Genomic DNA, 25,135 nt, shown 5'->3' with positions numbered 1-25,135 from the left:
GAGCTTTAATCGGGCCAAAGCGGTACTTCACAAAAAAAAGATAAAGTTTGGAATGCTGCAACCGGCAAGACTGTGGGTCACATATCAAGGGAGGCACCACTACTTTGAGACGGCGGATGAAGCGTGGACTTTTATTGTAGAAGAAAAATTGGAATGATTGGACTACGAAAATGAACGTTTGGACAAAGTGGTGGGACGAGTAGGGGGGGGGGGCGAAGAGGGATTGTATGATTAATCCTGCGGTATGGTAACTTTTCTTTCTCCCACAGGTGGTGATGGGGGGAGGTGGGGAGGGAGAGGAGATGGGGCGTTGGCCATGGGAGGCGGGGCCGAGGGAGAGGCGCGGGCTTGGTTCCCGCGCTATGATAATTATGGCGGGAATAGAGAAGCAGGAAGGAGGGGGCGCCGCACGGGGCGAGCCGTGATCACGGGGGGAAGCCGAGGTCAGCCAGAGTTTGCTGACTTCTGGGAGCAACATGAGGGGAGTAATTACGCTAGCGGGGGGTCTAGCGGGGGGGGGGGGGGGGGGGGGGGGGGGGAGGGGGGAATTACTGGTTTGCTGCTGCTGGGGAAAGGGGGGAGTGGGTGCGGGAAAGGATGGGCGGGGGGGCACCGTCTGGGAGAAATACAGCCGCGTGGGAACTGGGCGAGAAGCTGGAAAAAGATGATGGCTAACCGGCAAGGGGGGGGGGGGTGGGAAGCCCCCCAACTCGGCTGATCACGTGGAACGTGAGGGGGCTTAACGGGCCGATAAAGAGGGCACGAGTACTCGCACACCTTAAGAAACTTAAAGCAGATGTGGTCATGTTACAGGAAACGCACCTGAAACTGATAGATCAGGTTAGGTTGCGCAAAGGATGGGTAGGGCAGGTGTTCCATTCGGGGCTGGATGCGAAAAACAGGGGGGTGGCTATATTAGTGGGGAAGCGGGTAATGTTCGAGGCAAAGACTATAGTGGCGGATAACGGGGGCAGATACGTGATGGTGAGTGGCAAATTACAGGGAGAGATGGTGGTGTTGGTAAACGTGTATGCCCCGAATTGGGACGATGCCAATTTTATGAGGCGAATGCTAGGACGCATCCCAGACCTAGAGACCGGAAAGCTGATAACGGGGGGAGACTTTAACACGGTGTTGGAACCAAGGCTGGATAGGTCGAAGTCCAGGACTGGTAGGAGGCCGGCAGCAGCCAAGGTGCTTAAGGATTTTATGGAGCAGATGGGAGGGGTGGACCCGTGGAGATTCAGTAGACCTAGGAGTAAGGAGTTCTCGTTTTTCTCCTATGTCCATAAAGTCTATTCACGCATAGACTTTTTTGTGTTGGGTAGGGCATTGATCCCGAGGGTGAGGGGAACGGAATATACGGCTATAGCCATTTCGGATCATGCCCCACACTGGGTAGACTTGGAGATAGGGGAGGAAACAAGAGGGCGTCCACCCTGGAGAATGGATATGGGACTAATGGCGGATGAGGGGGTGTGCTTAAGGGTGAGGGGATGCATTGAAAAGTACTTGGAACTCAATGACAATGGGGAGGTTCAGGTGGGAGTGGTCTGGGAGGCGTTGAAGGCGGTGGTTAGGGGGGAGCTGATATCAATAAGGACACATAAAGGGAAGCAGGAGAGTAAGGAACGGGAGCGGTTGTTGCAAGAACTTTTGAGGGTGGACAGACAGTATGCGGAAGCACCGGAGGAGGGACTGTATAGGGAAAGGCAAAGGCTGCATGTGGAATTTGACTTGCTGACCACAGGCACTGCAGAGGCACAATGGAGGAAGGCGCAGGGTGTACAGTATGAATATGGAGAGAAGGTGAGCAGATTGCTGGCACACCAATTGAGGAAAAGGGGAGCAGCGAGGGAAATAGGGGGGGTGAGAGACGAAGATGGAGAGACGGAGCGGGGAGCGGAGAGAGTGAATGAAGTGTTTAAGACATTTTATAAAAAATTGTATGAAGCTCAACCCCCGGATGGGAGGGAGAGAATGATGGAGTTTTTGGATCGGCTGGAAATTCCCAAGGTGGAAGAGCAGGAAAGGATGGGATTGGGAGCACAGATCACGGTAGAAGAAGTGGTGAAAGGAATTAGGAACATGCAGACGGGAAAGGCCCCGGGACCGGACGGATTCCCAGTTGAATTTTACAGAAAATATTTGGACTTGCTCGCCCCGCTACTGACGAGGACCTTCAACGAGGCAAAGGAAAGGGGACAACTGCCCCCGACTATGTCAGAAGCAACGATATCGCTTCTTTTAAAGAAGGAAAAGGATCCGCTACAATGCGGGTCCTACAGACCAATCTCCCTCCTCAATGTAGATGCCAAGGTCTTGGCCAAGGTAATGGCAATGAGAATAGAGGAATGTGTCCCGGGGGTGGTTCATGAGGACCAAACTGGGTTTGTGAAGGGGAGACAGCTGAACACGAACATACGGAGGTTGTTAGGGGTAATGATGATGGCCCCACCAGAGGGTGAAACGGAGATAGTAGTGGCGATGGATGCCGAGAAAGCATTTGATAGAGTGGAGTGGGATTATCTGTGGGAGGTGTTGAGGAGATTTGGGTTCGGAGAGGGGTATGTTAGATGGGTGCAGCTGTTGTATAGGGCCCCAGTGGCGAGTGTGGTCACGAATGGACGGGGATCGGCATATTTTCGGCTCCATAGAGGGACAAGGCAGGGATGTCCTCTGTCCCCATTACTGTTTGCACTGGCGATTGAGCCCCTGGCGATAGCGCTGAGAGGTTCCAAGGGATGGAGGGGAATACTTAGGGGAGGAGAAGAACACCGGGTATCTTTATATGCGGATGATCTGCTACTATATGTGGCGGATCCAGCGGAGGGGATGCCAGAAATAATGCGGATACTTGGGGAGTTTGGGGATTTTTCAGGGTATAAATTGAATATGGGAAAGAGTGAGCTGTTTGTGGTGCATCCAGGGGAGCAGAGTAGAGAAATAGAAGACCTACCGTTGAGGAAGGTAACAAGAGACTTTCGTTACCTGGAGATCCAGATAGCTAAGAATTGGGGCACATTGCACAGGCTAAATTTGACGCGGTTGGTGGAACAGATGGAGGAAGATTTCAAGAGATGGGACATGGTAGCATTGTCAATGGCAGGGAGGGTGCAGGCAGTTAAGATGGTGGTCCTCCCGAGATTCCTTTTTGTGTTTCAGTGTCTCCCGGTGGTGATCACGAAGGCTTTTTTCAAAAGGATAGAAAAGAGTATTATGGGTTTTGTTTGGGCCGGGAAGACTCCGAGAGTGAGGAAGGGATTCTTACAGCGTAGTAGGGATAGGGGGGGGCTGGCACTACCGAGCCTAAGTGAGTATTATTGGGCCGCTAATATTTCAATGGTGAGTAAGTGGATGGGAGAGGAGGAAGGAGCGGCGTGGAAGAGATTAGAGAGGGCGTCCTGTAGGGGGACCAGCCTGCAGGCTATGGTGACAGCCCCATTGCCGTTCTCACCAAGGAACTATACCACGAGTCCGGTGGTGGTAGCTATACTGAAGATTTGGGGACAGTGGAGACGACATAGGGGAAAGACCGGAGCACTGGGGGGGTCCCCGATAAGAAACAACCATAGGTTTGCCCCGGGGGGAATGGATGGGGGATATGGAATGTGGCAAAGAGCAGGTATAACGCAATTGAAAGATCTATTTGTGGATGGGAAGTTTGCGAGTCTGGGAGCGCTGACCGAGAAATATGGGTTGCCCCAAGGGAATGCATTCAGGTACATGCAATTGAGGGCTTTTGCGAGGCAGCAGGTGAGGGAATTCCCGCAGCTCCCGACACAAGAGGTGCAGGACAGAGTCATCTCAAAGAAATGGGTGGGGGACGGTAAGGTGTCGGATATATATAGGGAAATGAGAGACGAAGGGGAGACTATGATGGACGAACTAAAAGGGAAATGGGAAGAAGAGCTAGGGGAGGAGATTGAGGAGGGGATGTGGGCAGATGCCCTAAACAGGGTAAACTCGTCGTCCTCGTGCGCCAGGCTAAGCCTGATTCAGTTTAAGGTATTACACAGGGCACATATGACTGGAACACGGCTCAGTAAATTTTTTGGGGTGGAGGATAGGTGTGCGAGGTGCTCGAGAAGCCCAGCGAATCATACCCATATGTTTTGGTCATGCCCGGCACTACAGGGGTTTTGGATGGGGGTGACAAAGGTGCTTTCAAAAGTAGTAGGAGTCCGGGTCGAACCAAGCTGGGGGTTGGCTATATTTGGGGTTGCACAAGAGCCGGGAGTGCAGGAGGCGAAAGAGGCCGATGTTTTGGCCTTTGCGTCCCTAGTAGCCCGGCGCAGAATATTGCTAATGTGGAAAGAAGCCAAGCCCCCGGGGGTGGAGACCTGGATAAATGATATGGCGGGGTTCATAAAGTTAGAGCGGATTAAGTTCGTCCTAAGGGGGTCGGCTCAAGGGTTTACTAGGCGGTGGCAACCGTTCGTCGAATATCTTGCGGAAAGATAGATAGGGGAGAACAAAGAAGGCAGCAGCAGCGGCCCAGGACTTGGGGGGGGGGGGGGGGGGATGGGGGGGGGGGGGGGGGTGTGTGTGGCCTGAGACAAGGCAGTTGCCAATTAGGGCTAGTTTTTTTTTTTTTTTGTTATTTAATATTTATTTATTTGTTGTTGTTTTTGTTTAAATTTAAAAAAGGTCATTATTATCTGTATTGTTACAATGTTGTGTAAAGGATGCACAATGTACTGTGTTGGTTGACCAAAAATTTTCAATAAAATATTATTTAAAAAAAAAAAAAAAAATCTTACAAGGAAGAGGCATTGCGAGTTATGGGTATTAAGTAAGGGATATGAAACCAGGATGGAGAGATCGAGTAAAGATGCAGGTTAGATGATCTAACCGAATGGCGGATAGGCTCAAGGAGCTGAATGAGCTACTCGTGTTCATCTGCACCCGAGGAATTAATCCCAATACTCCTGAAAGATAAGCTTTGCAATCGTACATACGAGCGTACGCATTAGGAGCAGACCATTCAGCCCCTCGAGTCTGCTCCGTCATTTGGTAAGATCATGGCCGATCTGATCGTGGCCTCAACTCGACTCTCCTGTCAATTTAACTCCCTCGTTCATCAAGAATCTATCTTGAGTACAAGCACAGTGGCAAAACAAAATGCAATGTGAAAAAAGCCTCTCACCCAGTTGGAAAAGGCGGAGCTGCTTCTTGGTGTCCAGGTGCATCCACGTGGCACACGGCAAAATGATGCGTGATTTCCTGCATATCTTCATAGTTAAACAAAGTGTTGAAGCATGATTTGTCTGTGGGCAAATCACTCAAACATTAACGGGGACACGGCGGGAGAAACAAACAGCAACACAAAATCACTTCCACGCGATGTAATTTTCACTCTGTCACGTGGAATTTCCAACACAGAAACCTCTCACTGACCAATTGTCGATGCCAGTAGTTTAAAAAATTTGTTCATGGGATGTGGGCATCGCTGGCTTTGCCAGCATTTATTGCCCTTCCCTAACTGCCCTCAAGGGGGCAGTTAAGGGTCGCCCACATTGCTGTGTGTCTGGAGTCACATGTAGGCCAGACAGGTAAGGACGGCAGATTTCCTTCCCTAAAAGGACATTAGTGAACCAGATGGGTTTTAATCTGGTTTTAAATCGACAACGGTTTCATTGTCATCATTAGACTTTTTAAATTCCAGATCTTTATTGAACTCAAATTTCACCATCTGCAGTGGCGGGCTTTGAACCTGGGTCCCCAGAGCATTACTCTGGGTCTCTGGTTTACCAGTCCAGTGACAATACCACGAGTCCAGCGACAATACCAATACGCCACTGCTTCACACAAGCCTCCACCTTCGTTTATTTCATTGGAATCCATCAACATGACATTCCATTCCTGAAATTCCTTCATTGCTCACCCTCTCCATATTCTGCGATTGTGTTCCCTGGTTGTGAGCACCTCAGCCAGGGGCACACCTTCCCCACCCTGTTGAGTCCTGCAGGAATATGTTTGACTGAAGGCGGTGGCGTAGTGGTACTGACACTGGACAGTAATCCAGAGACCCAGGGTAATGCTCTGGGAACCCGGATTAGAATCCCACCACAGCAGATGGTGAAATTTGAATTCAATATAATGGTGACTATGAAACCATTGTTGATTGTCAAATAAAAACCCAGCTGGTTCACTAATGTCCTTTAGGGAAGGAAATCTGCCAACCTTACTTGGTTTGGCCGACATGTGACTTTGGGTCCACAGCAATGTGGTTAACTTATTTTTATTTTTTTAAAACGCCCTCTGAAATGTCCTAGAAAGCCACTCAGTTCAAGGGCAATTAGGATTGGCATCAAATGCTGGCCCTACCCAGTGACGCCACATCCCATGAACGAATAAACAGGATGCTTGAATGAGATCACCTCTCATTCTTTGAAACTCCAAAGAATAAAGGTCCTGTCTGATGTGTTGGGTGCTCTGCTACACAGACGAACCAACACGGTTGCGAATGGTACAACTCAGTTTTATTACTAACATATATTTACAGTGGTAAACTGGTTACTGAGGTTCGATCATAACCCTTGAATCTGTGGACCTATTCCTAACAGTATCTTGGAGAGGCACTTGGTGGATGTCTGAGTGGCTTGCTGTGAGCTCTGTGCCCTGAGCTGTCTCCTGCTGGAATGAGCCGGAAGTGTCGTGCTCCCTGTTTTGTAGTGTGTACGCTCTTGCCTGTGATTGGCTGTGGTGTTGTGTGGTCCGTTGATCTGTCCATCAGTGTGTATGTATGTTTGTACCATGATGTTTACCTGAATATCATGACACTGTCTATTTAATATGTCCTCATAGGACAACCGCTCATTCCAGGAATTAGCTTTGTGAACCTTTGCTGCACTCCCTCTCTGACAAGTATATCTTTCCTTAGGTAAGGAGACCAGAACTCCAGGTGCAGTCTCTTGTAATAAAGGCCACCATACCATTCGCCTTCCTAATTGCTTTCTGTACTGCTGACACTTTTCCTGAGAGCGAGTTCCTGACCTCCCGCGTGTCGTAAAGGGACGGAGGGAAAGGTCATCTACTTCACCTCGGGTAAGAGAAGTGTAATAACCCCCACGAGGCCGGCAGGGGATACCCTAATCGATCTCCCCGTGGAATACAAGCTTCCCCGCTAGTGGGCGGAGGCACGCCCAGCTGGGGCTCATAATTATCTTCTATAAAGGCCGGCCCGGATAGGGACCGGCATGTTGGTAGTCCCGACTGGGACCGACGCTGTATTTACCACAGTTGAGGAAGTTCCTGTTGACCTTGAATAAACTAGCGTTCACCAGACTACTCGGCCTCCTGAATCTTTACAAGCAGTAACCTGCAAGGATTCTCAGCCCATGGTTTACTTTTCAGGTTACTGAACAATCTGAGAACAGCCAGCTCACCCCCCACCCTCAGACTGACTAGAGAATGGCGCGCACTGACTCGAGAAGATGAACACTTAAAGAGGCAAGGACTTACGGTTGAGGCCTATGTCGTGATAGGTCAAGATGACAGGTCTGTTCCCCTTTTGGGTGCCTCGCATGGTGACATGCATCACACCGTGCGCAGTCTCAATGTCGTGCTCCTGCAGGCAGAAAAAAGCACAAAAATCACATCTATTTTCTTTTTCTTTCTGTAGCCCCGATGCCAGACAGCAATCTCTGCCGAGAAGCAGCAGATAGAATCATAGACTGACACGAAGAAGGAAGGCATTTGATCCAAACTGGCCTGTGCCAGCAACATGAAAGAACTACCCAATTAGTCCCACGCCCATTCCGGTGTAGTATCCTCACATGTAGTGTCTATATAGTATCCTCACACATTTTTCCTTTTCAAGTATTTATCCAAGTTTCTTTTGAAAGTTATTACTGGATCGGCTTCAACCAGTCGTAATGGTCGTGCATTCCTGATCATCCTAACTGACTGCATGTCGGGTGCACTTTCGGACGGTCGGTGCAGACTCGATGGGCCAAAAGGCCTCCTTCTACACTGTGGGGATTCTATGGAAATGGGGGCAGCTCAAGTAATGTGGGACGGGATGACAGAGCAGATCAACATCAGACTGGGGGAGATTGGGAGAATGTTTTCAGGCCTCGTAGTTCATGGTAAAGACATGTTGCCAAAGCCTTTCATTTACACTTGATAGTGTTCAAACATGGCGTCTTTTTTGAATTACCTGGGAGCTTGGAGGGTCTAAAGTCTGCCATTGCTTTTTCCATGGCAATTCCTCGGCTCGCCGACCAATCAACACTCTGTGGCATAAATTGCTGTGATTGTTTGAAACTTGGCTTTCTTGCATTTGTCCGGATGAGTGCAAGATCAAAAGCTTCAGCAACACCTTGCTCTTTTCAGCAAGATTCAAGCTCTGTGGGATCACGGGATCTTTGACATCCACCCAAACAAACAGATAGGACCTCGGTTTAACATCGCATCCGACGGAACCTCCAACAATGCAGCATGCCCTCATTGCAACTCACGTATCGGCCTGGATTTTAGTGCTCAGGCCCGGAGGGGGTTCTGAACCTTGCGACCCAGAGGCAAGAGCACTACCGACGGAGTCACAAATCTGGTGACAATGGCCCTCAGTCCCTACTACAACTGCGCACTCAATGTTAATTTTTAAAAAGAGAGGGGCAGCACGGTGGCACAGTGTTAAGCATTGCTGCCTCACGGCGCCGAGGTCCCAGGATCGATCCCGGCCCTGGGTCACTGTCCGTGTGGAGTCTGCACATTCTCCCACATTCTCCCCGTGTTTGCGTGGGTTTCGCCCCCACAACCCAAAGCTGTGCAGGGTCGGTGGCTTTTTAAAAATTTTTTAAAAAGAGGTTAGAGGTTAAAGTGGACTAAAACAGTGCACCATTCGAAAAGCCAAACAATTTCATTGAAGCAACACATTATTTTCTGTTCAGTAGATCCTTGGCCATCACCGACTGCGAGGCTGATCAGCTCTTTATGAGCTCACCCTGGTTACAGTAAGTGGATTAGTGAAGGTCAAATGGGACATCTGGTGGAGAAACACTGTGCAGTTGATCACAGTGAAAGCAAAAGGAAATCTACCTCAAACTGGGCAAACGGCCCCACCTGCATTGAAAATCCTTGTTGGTTGTATTTTTTTTTATTCTTTCATGGGAGGTGGGTATCACTGATAAGGCCCAGCATTTGTCGCCAAACTTAATTGCCCTCGAACTGAATGGTTTGCTCGGGCATTTCACAGGGCAGCTAAGAAGTCAACCACATTGCTGTGGGTCTGGAGTCACATGTAGGCCAGACCCGGTAAGGACGGTAGATTTCCTTCCCTAAAGAGGCATTCGTGAAACAGGTGGGTAATTTTATTTTGCAACAAATCGATGATAGCATCATAGTCACTGTTACTGAGGCTAACTGAATTTAAGTTCCACCAGCTGCGGTGGTGGGATTTGAACCCACATCCCCAGAGCATTAGCCTGGGCCTCTGGGTTACAAGTTCAGCGACGTTCCCACGGTACCATCATCTCCCTTCTTCTCCACACACAGACTTTAGAATTTCCATGTTCAACTGACGCACAACTAAGATTAACAGAACGGCACAAAGTCGTTAATTAATATATTGGAACTTACACCGCTCAATATGGTGCGATTTAGTGTGGAGTTTGCATATTCCCCCCGTGATTGCGTGGGATTCACCCCCACAACCCAAAAAGGTGTGCAGGGTACGTGGATTGGCCAGGCTAAATTGCCACTTAAGTGTCCAAAAGGGTGAGGTGGGGTTGCTGGGTTACGGGGATAGGGTGGTTTAATCGGTGCTCTTTCCAGGGGCCGGTGCAGACTTGATGGGCCAGGCGGTCTCCTTCTGCTCTGTAAATTCTAAGATACCAGCTGAGCAATGAAAGCTGTACGTTCAGAAGATTGGATGTGGCTGGCCATAATTGGTAAGGTATGGTTTCCCTCTGGTCACTCATCTAAATGGTCAGTTAGTATCAGGGGGGGGTAATGGGAAGATGTGACAATTGGAACATTTTAGGATATTGGCTTCCAAATATTGGGACAATTTAAGGGTTAAAAGCCTGGGGTTAGAATGTGTTTCTTTACAATGGTCAGGGTTGTAAAAAGGTTTCTGATTTGCTTCTAGAAAAAGCAGGTGAAGTTAACCAAGGAATGTGTTTTTCAGTCTGGGCTAGCGATTTGCCTGGGGAAGTCCCAGGGGAGTTTAGGGGCTTTGCAGCCTCCGGGGAGAATTTGTTTTCTTAGCTTGAGGAGATGAGATCATTACTGGGTGCAGCCTAGGAATGCAGGGAGACATTTTGAGAAGTTGTGGAGAGAGACGGTTTCGGAGAAAGCTGTGGAGAGAGATAGGGTTTGGATAAAAGGCTTTTGGATGTGGCAATCCTTGTGTTTTTTGGACCATAGATAAAGGCAATTTTCTTTCCCAGTAGGATAGGGGAAAAAGGAGTAATAATACGTTAAAAGCAGAGCAATCTTGTCTGAAGACAAGGAAGAGGCTGAAACAACCGATTGAAACAGCTATTTGAAGATATTCAGCCAGAGTCTGAAGTGGTTCTAACAAGAGCCAGATTCTGTTCAGTAATGCAAGTATTACTCTATGCCCTGCTAATTTTAAAATGGATTAAGAGAAAGGATTTCTTTCTGGGAAGCTGGTTTGCGAAGTTAGAGGAGCTGGCGGAGAAATATGGGTTGGAGCTGGGGGAGAAATATGGGTCGGGGCAGGGGGAAGTGTTTAGGTATATACAGGTACAAAATTTTGCCTGGAAAGAGGTACAGAGCTTTCCAATGGCGCCGGCTCCCATACTGGAAGAGATATTGACGACAGGCAGAATGGAGAAGGGATGGTGTCGGCGAATTATGGGATGATGCTGGGGGAAGATAAGGTATCGCTAGAGAGGATTAAGGCAAAGTGGGAGGAAGAGTTGGGTGAGGATGTTGAGGAAGGGTCAGGGTGTGAGGTACTCCGGAGGAAGAATACCTTTGGGTCAGCTGCAACTACCCTCTTCGAATTGCTGCAGCCATGAAAAGTGTGAGCGAGTGATACAAACAACCTCTGTCAGTTTGGTTTATGATTCTTGGATGATGATCGATCAGTCAACTCAACAGACTGCATTGCCCGAGCACGTGTATATGTGACTGCATTGTCTGAGCACGTGTATGTGTGACTGCATTGTCTGAGCATATGTATATGTGACTGCATTGCCCGAGCACGTGTATATGTGACTGCATTGCCCGAGCACGTGTATATGAGACTGCATTGTCTGAACACGTGTACATGTGACTGCATTGTCTGAGCACGTGTATATGTGACTGCATTGTCTGAGCACGTGTATATGTGACTGCATTGTCTGAGCACGTGTATATGTGACTGCATTGTCTGAGCACGTGTATATGTGACTGCATTGCCCAAGCACGTGTATATGTGACTGCATTGCCCAAGCATGTGTATATGTAACTGCATTGCCCGAGCACGTGTATGCGATTGCATTGTCCGAGAACGTGTATATGTGACTACATTTCCCGAACACGTGTATAAATGACTGCATTGCCTGAGCATATGTTATGTGACTGCATTCCTATCGATCTTTTGCTGCTATTATCGAAAAAGATGTGCAAAACATTCTTATTCGAGGCAAGATCTGGAATCGAGAGCAGGCACATCACTCCCGCACATACACACACACACACCACCCCCACCACAATCCACCCCCAACCCCTCCACACACACCACACGGACCCCATCACACACACCAACCCTAGCCCCCACATGCACACCACACCCTCCCCTCACACATGGCCACTCTACCCCACACACGCGCACCCCACACATGCGCGCACCCCCCATGTGCGCGCACCCCCCACGTGCGCGCACCCCCAACTCCCCACCCCGCATCCCCCACCCCGCACGCACCCCCCACCCCACGCACACCCCGCCCCACCCCACATGCGCGCACCCCACCCCACCCCAAAGGCGCGCATCCTACCCCACCGGCACGCACCCCACCCCACAGGCATGCACCCCACCCCACCCCACACGCACACACCCCACCCCACACGCGCGCACCCCACACCACATGCACGCATGCACTTCATTACTTTTGAAGTACCAATACTTTTGTTTTATAGACAAATATTTTAGCCAATTTGTACACAAACAGCAAAAAAGTTAAGTGATCTGTTAATCAATGTGTTGGTGTTGACTGAGGGAGGAATGTTGACCTAGACATGGCGAGACATACCCCCGCTCTCATTACACTGCAGCAGTGACTGCATTGCATTGTTGAAATGCTTTGGAATGTCCTCAGCTCATGAATTTCCCGATACAAATGTAAGTCTTTCTCTCGCCCTCTGATCAAATCACTGCCGTGGCATCTTTTACATCGCACCTGAAAGATAACAGCCCCTTGCTAACGCACAAAGATTGGTTCAAAGGGCAGCACGGTGGCACAGTGGCTAGCACTGCGGCCTCACCGCACCGAGATTCCAGGTTCGATCCCGGCTCTGGGTCACTGTCCGTGTGGAGTTTGCACATTCTCCCCATGTTTGCGTGGGTTTTGCCCCCACCACCCAAAAGATGCACAGGGTAGGTGGATTGGCCGCGCTAAATTGCCCCTTAAATTGGAAAAAAAATGAATTGGGTACACTAAATTTATTTTTAAAAAGATCTGTTCAAAACCAAACAAGTGTAGAAGCAGTATGAAATCTGGCACAATAATAAAACTGTTCATCACTGAAATAGCTTCTGCGTTACAATCCCAAAATATCTGAAGAAATTGCATTGAGAGCTCCACCTCGTTTGCAGTGCAGCTAAACGCTTGCAGAAGTGATGGGAGGAATTAAAAGGTTGATTAATTACTGTAAAAGACATTCGCTTCCTATTCTCTCCCACACACAACCCCCAGCAACAGCAATAGCACTGGGGTTTGCATTTCAGGGCAGCTGGGTTGTTGATAGCGGATCCACAGATTAATGCTCAAGGCCTACTTGAGGGATGGGATAGCAATACTGGAAGTGTACACTTGGTGAATTCCACTCAATGTCAGTGAAGCACGATATACATGTATAATGGTGCTTTACACCATTTCATATTTTAGGCTTGTGCGCTGCACACTATCCTCCATTTCAGTTTTGTCCCTTATTGTCTCCCAATCCCGCAATTTAAAGTCATGGTCCCTACACGGCCTCAGAATTTAGAGTTCGCATCTCGCACTATCCTCGGGACAGGGTCCCATTGTTTTGGTGGTTTCTGCCCTATGCCGCAAGGGTCAGTGCGACACGTTGCGCTGCCAAGAGCTCGAGAATGACCGCCAACTGCTGCATCAACCTCTCTCCCTTCCGACTGTGGAATTTGGGTTCTTGGAAGTTGGACCCGGCAGTTCAGAAGGCCATGGAGGCCAACCGCAGCGCCCCAACAGCACACTTGACACAGACCAGCCACACCGGGAAAGGGCAATTTAACTACATCAAAATTATACTTTCCACATCGAGGAGGAAATATTTGTCATCTCCCGTGAAAATAAAACACTCGGCCGATTACGGGTCAGGCGGTTTGCCCCACAGTTAAAAGAGCAACAACAGCAAGGTGAAGTAACAAATCCTGAAGGCATTAACAGATTTTGCCTAATCAGCTTTGTCTGCATTTAGTTAAAACTCAGTTTAGTGGGCAATTTAAATAGGGTTCGATTTAAAATAATACATTGTGACAACGTTTTAATGTCATACGGCGTTATGTAAAAGTATTACTTATTATTTTCATAATCCATTCTCTCTTTCAAAAGAAAAGCCCAGTCAGGTTGATGTTGCTGGTGTACTGATCCCCCAATTGGTGGGACCAACAATATACTTGTAGGCAGCGTCTTTACCATATCCAAACCTGCCAGGACATTTCACCGGCCTATTACCCAACACAACCTGACACCAAGCCTAAAGAGACACTCGAGCAAGTGACCAAAAACCCGGAGCAAAGACGTCGGCTGGAACTTTCCAGCCCTTCCCGTCAGCGGGATCTTCCGGACCAGCCGGTGGCGCACCCCCACCACGGATTTCCCGGCAGCGGTGAGGGGTGCATTCAACGGGAAACCTCGTTGACAATGGCAGGACAAGAAGATCCCGCACAGTCCGATGGCGGGATGCGCGGAAAATCCCACCCGTGGGTTTTAAGGAACATCTTAAAGAGGGAGAGAGAGGTCGTTTCGGATCTTAGGGAACAAGTTTCAAGATTAACAGAGACCCTGAACAAAACTCACGCCACGCGCTCAAGTTAGCGCAGGGTTCGATCATCCACCCCTGCCACATTCAATCTTCCCGAATTTCAATGTAAATAAATCTATGCGGCTGTCCTGTGATAACTGCTACTTTTGTGATTCCAGTCTGCCCTGTCAATGTATGAATGCAGAGCAGTCGAGAGGTCGTCAATACCATCCTTAAAGTTCGGAAAACAATCCTCCCCGTGCGCGAATGGTGCTTGATCATGCAATGTGCTGTTCGTGCAATGTGCTGTTCGTGCAATGTGCTGTTCGTGCAATGTGCTGTTCGTGCAATGTGCTGTTCGTGCAATGTGCTGTTCGTGCAATGTGCTGTTCGTGCAATGTGCTGTTCGTGCAATGTGCTGATCGTGCAATGTGCTGATCGTGCAATGTGCTGATCGTGCAATGTGCTGATCGTGCAATGTGCTGATCGTGCAATGTGCTGATCGTGCAATGTGCTGCTCGTGCAATGTGCTGCTCGTGCAATGTGCTGCTCGTGCAATGTGCTGTTCGTGCAATGTGCTGTTCGTGCAATGTGTCCTGGATTCAGGCTAAGAGCCAGTTGGGTTTGGACAGGGCCGAGGTTAGTGACCTGTTCTGGCGCAAGGTGGCAGACCATCACTCGACTTCCGCACTGTCGGGCGTGCGATTTGCCAACCAGTTTTACAAAATGTCCTGCAGAATGCAAAGTGCTGGATTGGGGGCAATAATTAATCACCTGTCCCGCAGGGTGGCGATGATTTCACACAGCCCATTGCTGTCCCAGTTACTGTGACAGTTCTGTCATCTCACCGAAGGCCCCCGTTCTGACCTCACAGTCATGTACGCAAACCTCATCACTGTGAGCATGAGGTAATAATTTTGAAGGTATAAAAAATGCCTCTCCAGGCACCAGTTCACCACCTTCTGTGACCCGTGCTCTACCTCACAGCGCTAAGTTCCATTCCCCCATCACCCCTGTGGTTGCTGACCTACGCTGGCTTCTAGTCTGGCAATGGCCTGGTTTTAAAATTCTGATCCCTGTTTTGGGAATCTCTCATGGCCCTTTGGTCTGTAGCCTTCCCCGGGCCTGGAACACTCCTGCACTTCTCCTCCATCTACACCCTCAGATTTTCCTTCCTTCACCATTGGCAGTCGGGCCTTCAGCTGCTTAAGCCCTGAAATTCTCTCCCTCAACCTCTCCCGCTTGGCTCTCCTACTTTTTAAGGGTGGTCCTTAAAACCGACCGATTTGACCACGCTTTTGGTGACCTGGCCTAACTAATACCTCCTCGGGTGGCTCAATGTCAAAAGTTGTTTGATAACATTTCTGTGAAGTGCCTCAGGAGGTTTCAGTTTGCTGTTGATTCGGGGGGGGGGGGGGGGCTGGAGTGGAGGAAGAGGTCAAGGTGGCCGGTAAAATTATATATTTAATCTATTTACGAACTAAAAACCAGCAGTTGTAGCAACAACAACAACGCGGTGTTGAAATGCCAAACAGTGACCTTTCGCAACTTGCCCTCACCTCTCGGACCCCGCCACAATCTTCATTCATCAATACAAAATAATCCCCAGTTACTTGCCCGAGGTTTGCGGGATCAATTTTCATTACATAGCACCTTTCACAGGGAAGAGTTCCCGCAGGCGCTACAGTAGAGCGATGAAGGCTGGTTTAGCTCAGTGGGCTAGACAACTGGTTTGTAATGCAGAACAAGGCGGGTTTGATTCGTGTACCAGCTTACCCGAACAGGCGCCGGAAAGTGGAGACTAGGGGCGTTTCACAGCAACTTCATACTTGTGACAATAAAAGATTATTATTATTAAAATGGCCACGGCATCGAAGGGGATTGGGGAGGGCGACCAAAAAAGTTGAAAGGTGTGGTTCAACTGTTGGGGTTTTAAAGGAGGGTCTTAAATCGAGGGAATTGGAGGGGGGAAGCTAATCAGCTGACGGTATGGACCCCATGACGTGGCGCAGTGAGATTGGAGTGTTGAGGAATGAGAGTTTGGGTGTTGTAGGGTAGGAAGAGATTGCAGGTGTAGGAGGGATGAGGCTGGACAAGAATTTAAACAACAAAATGAGAATTGCGCACTTGAGGCATTGATTGAGAGCGGGGGGGGTGTAAAGGAGTGGGGGAAGAGGGTAGTGGGGATGTGTACTTGGATCCAATGTAAATCAACAAGGGTGGGGACAATGGGGGAAAGGGGCAGGGACAATGGGTGAATGGGGCAGGGACAATGGGGGAAAGGGGCAGGTCCTGAGCAGCAGAGTTTGGGATTCGCTGAGCAATATGGAGAATGGCAGATTGGCAGAACATCGCACGGCCCACCTTGAGCAACACCCACAGCAGCACCTACGGGGGTGCCGGGCGTACCGCTGGCAAGGGCAGCGCCAGCCAACAGTACCCTTGGTAGCAGAGATGGGCCCCCATGGGTCCGACGGGGGCCCGCAGTGCCAACCGGGGCCACCGTGTAGCCCGTTGGGCCTGGTTGGGCACAGAAGTATGCGCCATGCTAACATGTCAGCCTTTCACCCCCTGCACGGCGTCCAGGAGGGACTCGAGCTCGGCGCCCGTAAATCGAGGGGCCGCTCTCCTTGCTGCCAACTTGTTGGCTGGGGTGGTGTGTGTGGGGAGTGCCGTGTGTATATGCGGCTGCAGCTTGTCAGCTTCCTGAGTGTCAATCATGAATCTGGCGAATCCCGTACCATTTCTCATTGGAATCGATTGAGTTCCACGTGGTGTCAATGCTAGCCCCTTAACAGTCGCTGAATCGGTCCAGGTGCGGCACAGGTTTTGCTGTCATGGAAGTCCACGCATCCTGCCCCGGCATCAATACTTAGTCTGAGGAACGGACGGAGAATCCTGCCCCACATTTGTAAGGTTGCGTGTCTATAAGGCACATTTGTGAGGTTGCGTGTCTATAAGGCACATTTGTGAGGTTGCGTGTCTATAAGGCACATTTGTGAGGTTGCGTGTCTATAAGGCACATTTGTGAGGTTGCGTGTCTATAAGGCACATTTGTGAGGTTGCGTGTCTATAAGGCACATTTGTGAGGTTGCGTGTCTATAAGGCACATTTGTGAGGTTGCGTGTCTATAAGGCAATGTCCACATCGGGGAAGCAACAGTTCAGACACCAAACTGCTGAGATAGGTGATCTTGGGCTAAAATAGTGCAAATGACCCAGATGGCCATTGATATGGGAGTGGGGTGGGGGTTGCAGCTATAGGTCAGATGAAGTCAATCAGCACTTGACTTCTAATCATTATCCAACAAACTCCTACTGGAAAGTAAGTGTGTGAAGCCACCTTGTGTGAGAGTTTGTGGTCAATGGTAACCCCAGGATGTTGATAATGGGGGATTCAGTGATGGCAATGCCCCCCCCTCCCCCAACGCCGTTCATTGGTGATGTGGGGAAGGGGTGGGGAAGGGAAGGGAGGAATCTGACTGAAGCAAATTCACGACCTGTTATCGACTTTCACTGCAGCAATCGCAAATCCTTCAAATACGATATTTGTACTAGTCTGATTTTTTAAAAAATTGTCTCCTCATACTAAATAGCGTGCGCTCTCTCTCATGAAGACTGCTCTTTGTGGAACCATAACACCAGCTGTTCGCTGTGGTGTTAAAGCCACTCACTCCAGGATTAGCAGGAAATCTGCAGAATATTATGATGGAACCACCTGGGTGTCAGCACGTCGGCCAGTTCTGTCACAACGCATTAGGCCTCCAGCCTTGCGATCAGGAGCTGAATGCTGCCTGACTCGATGACAGGCATTGTGGCCAGCTGACCTGGGCAGGCTCTCCTTCTCCACTTGCAGAATCGGATTTGTGCTCACGTCACAGAAGAAAGAAGAACGTCGCATTTATCTAATTGTGTCCCAGATTTGCACCCAATGAAGGACTTTGGAAAGAACAAAAACAGAAAATGCTGGAAAATCCCGGCATGTCTGTCAGCATCTGTGGAGAGAAGCGAGCAAACTTTTTGCGTCTGGATAACTCTTCATCAAAGACAAAGAGGACTGGAAATAGGGTTAGATTTATACTGTTATTGGGGGGGGGGGGGGAAGAGCAGTAGGTCTGGATAGTGGACCAGCGTTAGGTGGAAGCTGGGGAGAGATTGACAAAGATGCCATGGGCAAAAAGACAAAGGGTCTGTAAATGGTGATGGTCAAGGCTAAGAAAGGTGCTGATAGTGGCATATTTAGGGGCAGCACGGTAGCATAGTGGTTAGCACAGTTGCTTCACAGCTCCAGAGTACCGGGTTCGATTCCCGGCTGGGTCACTGTCTGCGTGGAGTTTGCATGTTCTCCCCGTGTGTGCGTGTGTTTCCTCCGGATGCTCCGGTTTCCTCCCACCGTCCAAAGATGTGCGGGTTAGGTGGATTGGCCATGCGTAATTGCCCTTCGGGTCCAAAAAGGTTAAGTGGGGGTGACTGGGTTACAGGGATAGAGACATGGGCTTGAGTAGGGTGCTCTTTGTAAGGGCCGGTGCAGACTCGATGGGCCGAATGGCCTCCTTCTGCACTATAAAATCTATGAAATTAGTACTGAAATGTGAAAGAAATGCCCCGCCAATCCCTCTTTGGATCTCAAAACTCCATTGGTGGTAGAATGAAGGTAAAACGTGTAGATGACTTTTGGTCTCTGCTACTCTCCAACCAGGTACTACCGGGCAATGATTCCTAGTCTACAAGGCCCAGTTTCTCGCTGAACAATACGCTGTGCAACGGTGAGACTCGTTCAGCCATTTCTTCTGAATTTTGGGCACCGTTTCCTGCTTTCTATCCTTTCTACCCCAGCAACCAGCAAGGTGGAATGCATACACGTACAATCCTCCGCGATGGAATGAATGGGCACACAAAAAACAACAAGAGTTGCAAACCCCCTGCTCAAATCCGCAAGAAGCTGCCCAAACACTTCAGAGGACACGGACGTGACTTACCTGGCAGTCGAAATCCTGGAAGTTCCTCGCGGAGTTCTGTGGAAGAGGAATGGAAAGGGAAGCCATCAGTAACTCCATGAATTATCAACGCATTACCAGTTCAGGTGCTTATCTATGCCAGAGGACAAGGAGATGGCAGCGGTATTAACCCAACAGTATCCACCGGCAGTGACACGCTACACCCTACCAATGACTCGCCAGTTTACAACCTCAAACATGACACAGTTGAATGACAGTCAAGGAAAAGGCCATTTTTTTTGGAAACTATTTTAATTCAATCACTGAACGTGGAAGAACATTGAAGCCCCCAAGTGGAATGGACCTGGACTTGATGCAGAAAGGGACGGCACGGAAGCAAAGTGGTCAGCACTGTTGCTTCACAGCACCAGGGTCACGGGTTCGATTCCTGGCTTGGGTCACTGTCTGTGCAGAGTCTGCACGTTCTCCCAGTGTCTGCGCGGGTTTCCTCCGGGTGCTCCGGTTTCCTCCCACGAGTCCTGAAAGACGTGCTGTTAGGTAATTTGGACATTCTGAATTCTCCCTCGGTGTACCCGAACAGGCGCCGGAATGTGGCGACTAGGGGATTTTCACAGTAACTTCATTGCAGTGTTAATGTAAGCCTACTTGTGGCAATAAAAAGATTAAAAAGGATTAAGTGAATTAAATTCTCATTTTCCATTATGTTATTTGTGCTTTCCTCCTTGCTGATTTTTTCCCGTCAAATTTCTCCACTGCTCCTTTTGCACATTGGATTGAACACTTGTTGTTCTCTGGTGACTCGCTCAAGTGACCCCTTCTCAAGGGTAAGGCTGACCGGTGAGGGTACCTAGGCCATGTGGCCAGTTTTTCTAATTATTTTTGTGGCCATCATGAGTACCGCTGGCGCTTTCCCCTCCCAAGCTGCCCTTGTTTGTCAGAACTGAATGGCTTGCCGGACCAATGAAGCTGCAGATACCACACGTACAAACCAAGCATCTTCACATAAGGTGCATCCAAAGTTTGAGCTCACTGGATGACAAAAAAAGGTTAAATTAAAACAGCGAAAGGAGCCCGTGACAAATGCCAGGTACAGTAGTTGAGGATCAATTATATTGGTGATAGACCAGGGGAGAACACAATTGCAGTTTTAACATCAATTCCTATGAGAGGCAATGTTTCGCTTAAAGTTGCGGTTTTCAGGAATGCAAGTGAGGACACATCTGGAGGAGCTAAGGGAGAGGGTAGAGCTGCCGAGGGGTAGTGAGTTCAGGTTTCTACAGGTTAAGGACTTCGCACGAAAGGTCTGGAAGGGGTTCCCTCGATTGCCGGGATACACCCTGCTGGAGCGACTGCTGCTTCTGGATGTAGAAGGGGAGGGAAGAATTGGGAATATATATAAGTGGCTGGGGGAGCTGGGAGGTGAGCGGGTGGTGAAGATCAAGGAGAAATGGAAAGCGGAGTTGGGAATGGACGGTCAATTGGGGAGTATGGAGTGAGGCACTGTGAAGGGTAAACGGGACCTCCTCTTGTGCAAGGATGAGCCTGATACAGTTTCAGGTGGTGCACAGGGTGAATATGACTCGGGCGAGATTGAGTGGGTTCCTTCAGGGGGTAGCAGATGAGTGTGAGAGGTGTGGGCGGGGGCCAGCGAATCATGCACACATGTTTTGAGGTTGTGAAAAGTTGGGAAGATTCTGGGCGGGAGTGTTCACGGTCTTAGCCAAGATAGTGGGGAAGGGAGTGGACCCGGACCCTTTGGTGGCGATATTTGGGGTTTCAGAGAAGCCGGAGCTCATGGAGAGGAGGAAGGCTGATGTCTTGGCCTTCGCCTCTCTGATTGCACGGCGACGAATTTTGCTGGAGTGGCGGTCGGCATCGCCACCGGGGGTAGCAGCATGGTTGGGTGACCTGTATGACTTCCTGCGGTTAAAGAAGATAAAGTATGAGTTAAGACAGTGTTCTTCAAAGTCGGGGGCCGGTGTCGGGAGGGTCGTGGAGCCGTTGTCCGCGGCGCTCCCGATCGCGCAAATCCCTGCGCAGCAGTCGGCTTTTCATAACGCCGGTTGCAAGCGGCCGCGAACATGTTGAAAAAAAAATTTGGCCACATTGTGCATGCGCGCACGATGATCGGCGCGCATGCGATCGGGCACGCATGCACAGTGCGGCCGCTAGTTTTTTTAAACGGTTGCAGCTTTTTGTTTTACACGTTCTGTAGTGGTTTTTAATTCATTTATTTTATTCTTTTTATTTTATTTTTTTTAGAAGTTCGTGGGGGGTTTTATTTGATAAAATTTATGGACAGATGGAGACTCCATACTTTCTGACACCAGAAGGCTTCACCTTCATCCAACAAGTTCCATTGGAGGAGCGTGTACGAGGGCCAAAGGGACCCAAAACCATTTCCTCCATTTTTGTCAGCAGCAAACAAGGTAAGAGAAAATGGTGGGTCGCTCAGGTCAGCCGGTGTGGGTCGCGAAGGTTGGCCGGCTTGGGTCGCGAAGGTCGGCCGGATTGGGTCCCGAAGGTTGGCCGGTTGGTAAAAATGGGTCCCCGGAAAAAAAGTTTGAAGAACACCGAGTTAAGGGGCTCATCAGAGGAGTTTGAGAAAAGTTGGGGGATGTTTGTGACCGTGTTTGAGGAGCTGTTCGTCGCAAGGGGGTGGGGGAGTGGGTGATGGGGAGGGGGGGGGGTGAAAAAGGAGAAAAATCTGTACAAACTGTATAGTTGATTGTTGGGAGGAATGTTTCCCGGGGTATTTATTTGCTGTAACCTACTTTGATACAATTTGAATAAAATGCGTTAAAAAATATATATATATCCACCTAAAAGGGCGGATGCCTCCTCTGAAAGATGTTTACTCCCATTGTGTGAGGCTCCCTCAGTGCTGCATTGAGGTGCCAGCATAGATTATGTGCTTAAACCTATGGATTGGGGTTGGAGCACGTGGCATTCTTACTCCGAGACATTAGGCGGGATTCTCTTCCCAGCGACGCCGGAATTGCAGAACGTGATTGGACGGAGAATCGCGCCTCGACCGGAAATCGAGGCCAGTGCTGGTGCCTAACGGAATGCCGTGCTCCAGTGCCTCGACAGCGGCGTGAATGCGTCCGACGCCGCACGGGCATGCAAATTGCACAGTACAGGCCGTTGGCATATCAGTATCGGACCGGACCCGACATTCACCGAGCCTCCCGTGATGCTCCGCCAAGCGGAATTACTGACGGAGTGGTTCACTTGTGGTATTGACAATCGGGAACCGGGCGCCATGGTTGCTGAGAGGGAAGGGGTGGGGGTAGAGTGGGGGTGGGGGGGGGGGGGGGGGGGAGTAGCCTCTGGCCCCAGCCGACCCATCAATGGAAAGGGCGTGCTCCAGCACAACCAGTGCCATCTGCTTGGCCAGGGATGGGGGAGGGTGCTTATCTGCAGCTCCTGCTCGGCAGACTCTCCAGTGCCATTCCCGGCCCCGTCGTATCGCACGCCGGCATTCCTTGGAATTGCACTGGTTCCCTGTGGCGCCGGTGATAACCCATTAACGTGTCCAGAATTATTCGGGGACCAGTACCGCTTTCGGGACCGTAGAGCAGTCGCGATTCAGTCCTAGCATCACCACGTCATCTCTGAAACAGAGAATTCAGCCCAAGGTACGCTACCAACTGAGCCACGGGTGAGACTGAAGAACAAAACGAGCAGCAGTGATGCTGATTTGAGGCATCAAAAACAGAAATAAACAGAGGATTGATCATGTCACTGACAATTCTATTTCTGAAGCTTAATAAAGAGCCATCACTCAAAATCTGCAAGCACCCACAGAGCTGCACTGATGCCGACAAAGTGATGCCAGCTTCCCCTCCGAGATTTACTTGGCTGCCTCTCCGGTATCTCAGCAGAGATGAAGGATGTTGCAGATGGGCTCATCGTGCCTTTTGAAGGCAATGTGGAGATCTCTCTCTGTGGGGGGGCGGGGAGCAATCCTTCACGGCTGCGGGGTTCATTCAGGCAGCCCAAGAGGGCATAGCGGCCTGCCGCGACAGCCAGGCTTTCACAACAGCTCATTTCAAACCCACAAAAATATCCAACTGGTAACCCATAGAGACAAGGGACAATTGGCAACAGTGGGGGCGGAGACATTTACAGGCAGTCCTCAGACTTACAACACACTTGGTTGCTGAAAACCACCTTGTAACTCAATTCGAAACGTTACGTCGGAACTAATTTTCCCACAGGAACAATGGTAGACGTGGGGGGAATTTGTTCCTGAAACATGGCTGGAAATCACTCGTGGGGCACCCGGATGTGTTAAATGCTCTCAACTGTTGCCCTGTCAAGTCACTTAGGCGATTATTGATGCCTGCACGTCTTAGACCCCGATTAGAGGGGTCCCTTTGGGGGGGGGGGGTCCATTTGGTCAGGAGGTCCCGGGCGGGGGGGGGGGGAAACGGACACCCAGACAATTTGGGGTGGGGGGGTTTGGTGCTGATTTGCTGTATGGGGGGTGGGTTCGGCCGCAGGACCTCACTATTGGGCCACCGATTCGACATGGCGGCCCGATAGGAGGATTCCCTTGAGAGTCCCATGCGTTCCACACCATGCATGAATTTGCATGGCAAGGAACACGGAATTGTTGCTGGTTTGCAGCACTCCCAGGGGGATCGTAAACAAATTACCTCTGGCCGGGAACATGAAACGGAGAATCCAGCCCATAACATTCTCAAATATTACATTGCGTTCTTATCTCTACAAAAGCAAACAAAGCGGATGATACAAAAATAATAGGTGCTGTTTTTTCCCCCCATTATCAAGTATTTGTATCAAAGGTTCCTTTTGGAGATCGATATTTGGGGTAGAATCTACTGTAGGGTACACGGCACCTGGGAAGAGGTGGTGAGCCTTCTCCCGGAGCTGCTGTGAGCTGTGTGGCGAAGATGCTTCCGCCGTACGATAGAGAGTTGGAGGATTTTGGCCTGATGGTGGAGGACTGGTGATGTCCATCCACGTCAAGATGGTGTGCATCTTGGTGGTAATGATGGTTGCTATGCAACGGCTGCCCATGTTCTTCTAAGTAGTGAAGATCTTAAGCTCAGAACTGCTGCCGAGAAAGCCCGGTCGAGTTTCGACGGTGCAGCTTGCAGATAAATACTCTAACGTTGGATGCTTAAGCCAGTGGATGAGGTTCTGAATTCTCCCTCTGTGTACCTGAACAGGAGCTGGAATGTGGCGACTAGGGGCTTATCACAGTAACTTCATTGCAGTGTTAATGTAAGCCGACTTGTGACTCTAACAAAGATTATTATTATTCCTATTTGTGTTCTTGTATTTCCCTTGCAAAAATGAAAGCTCAACGTCAATTCCAAACCTGGGGCGAAAAGGAGGAGGAAAAACAAATTGTGGAAATTTTTACGGGCTAGCTTTCACTGGACAAAACGATGCCTCTCCTGGGGGATTTACGGATAGATCTATCAACGGACTTATAACGAAATGCATTGAAAATTGGATTGCCGGAGTATTGGGCCAGAGTCTCGGCCAAATGGGACACAATCAAGAGAACCTCCTCAAGACTGACCTGCCAGGTGAGATAAATATGTGCAGAGTTGGCCTCCCTGTTGCTAGTCCAGCACTCTGCCTTTGTTGCTCCAGGAATCTTCCCTTTTGCACTCACCCACCGCAGAATGCTGCTCACTTATCACTTACACTCAAGTTTTATGAAATTGAAGTTCTCAACAATACTCCAGGAACAAGGGAATGTCACGAAACCGTTCCGCAGCTCTCTAACACAGCTGAGTGAAAGCAGAAGAGCGGAGAACAATTGGCTGTACTTTCCAGGAAATGCCAGAAGCGTGACCCTGAGTAACCCCATCCTCGTGAGCCCAGTATCTGCAGCAGAAACCCCGTTATTCAGTACATCCCGAAGGAAGCAATTCAAAATTACTGAATGAAAGGGAGCAGTAATTCCAAGCCTGACGTGATACACAAAAAGCTTGGCATGTTTAGAATCATTCGGTACAGAAGAAGGGCCCATCA

General features: G+C 49.6%; 1 protein-coding gene across 3 annotated transcripts in view; it reads right to left on the bottom strand.

Moving 5' to 3' along the window:
- ndrg3b (ndrg family member 3b) overlaps positions 1-25,135 on the bottom strand; it is a 118,662-nt gene that overhangs the window by 56,397 nt on the left and 37,130 nt on the right. For all 3 annotated transcript variants that reach the window (XM_072515190.1, XM_072515188.1, XM_072515189.1), the window contains exons 3-5: positions 19,139-19,174; positions 7,468-7,573; positions 5,150-5,270 (exon numbers count right to left, since the gene is read on the bottom strand). In XM_072515190.1, the coding sequence (XP_072371291.1) occupies positions 5,150-5,270; positions 7,468-7,573; positions 19,139-19,174 (263 nt within the window). The remainder of the gene's footprint in view (positions 1-5,149; positions 5,271-7,467; positions 7,574-19,138; positions 19,175-25,135) is intronic.

The sequence above is a fragment of the Scyliorhinus torazame genome, chromosome 8 (assembly GCF_047496885.1).
Source record: "Scyliorhinus torazame isolate Kashiwa2021f chromosome 8, sScyTor2.1, whole genome shotgun sequence".
Taxonomy (NCBI): domain Eukaryota; kingdom Metazoa; phylum Chordata; class Chondrichthyes; order Carcharhiniformes; family Scyliorhinidae; genus Scyliorhinus; species Scyliorhinus torazame.
The sequence above is the reverse complement of the archived record's forward strand: the minus strand, read 5'-3'. Positions and strand labels throughout refer to the sequence as shown.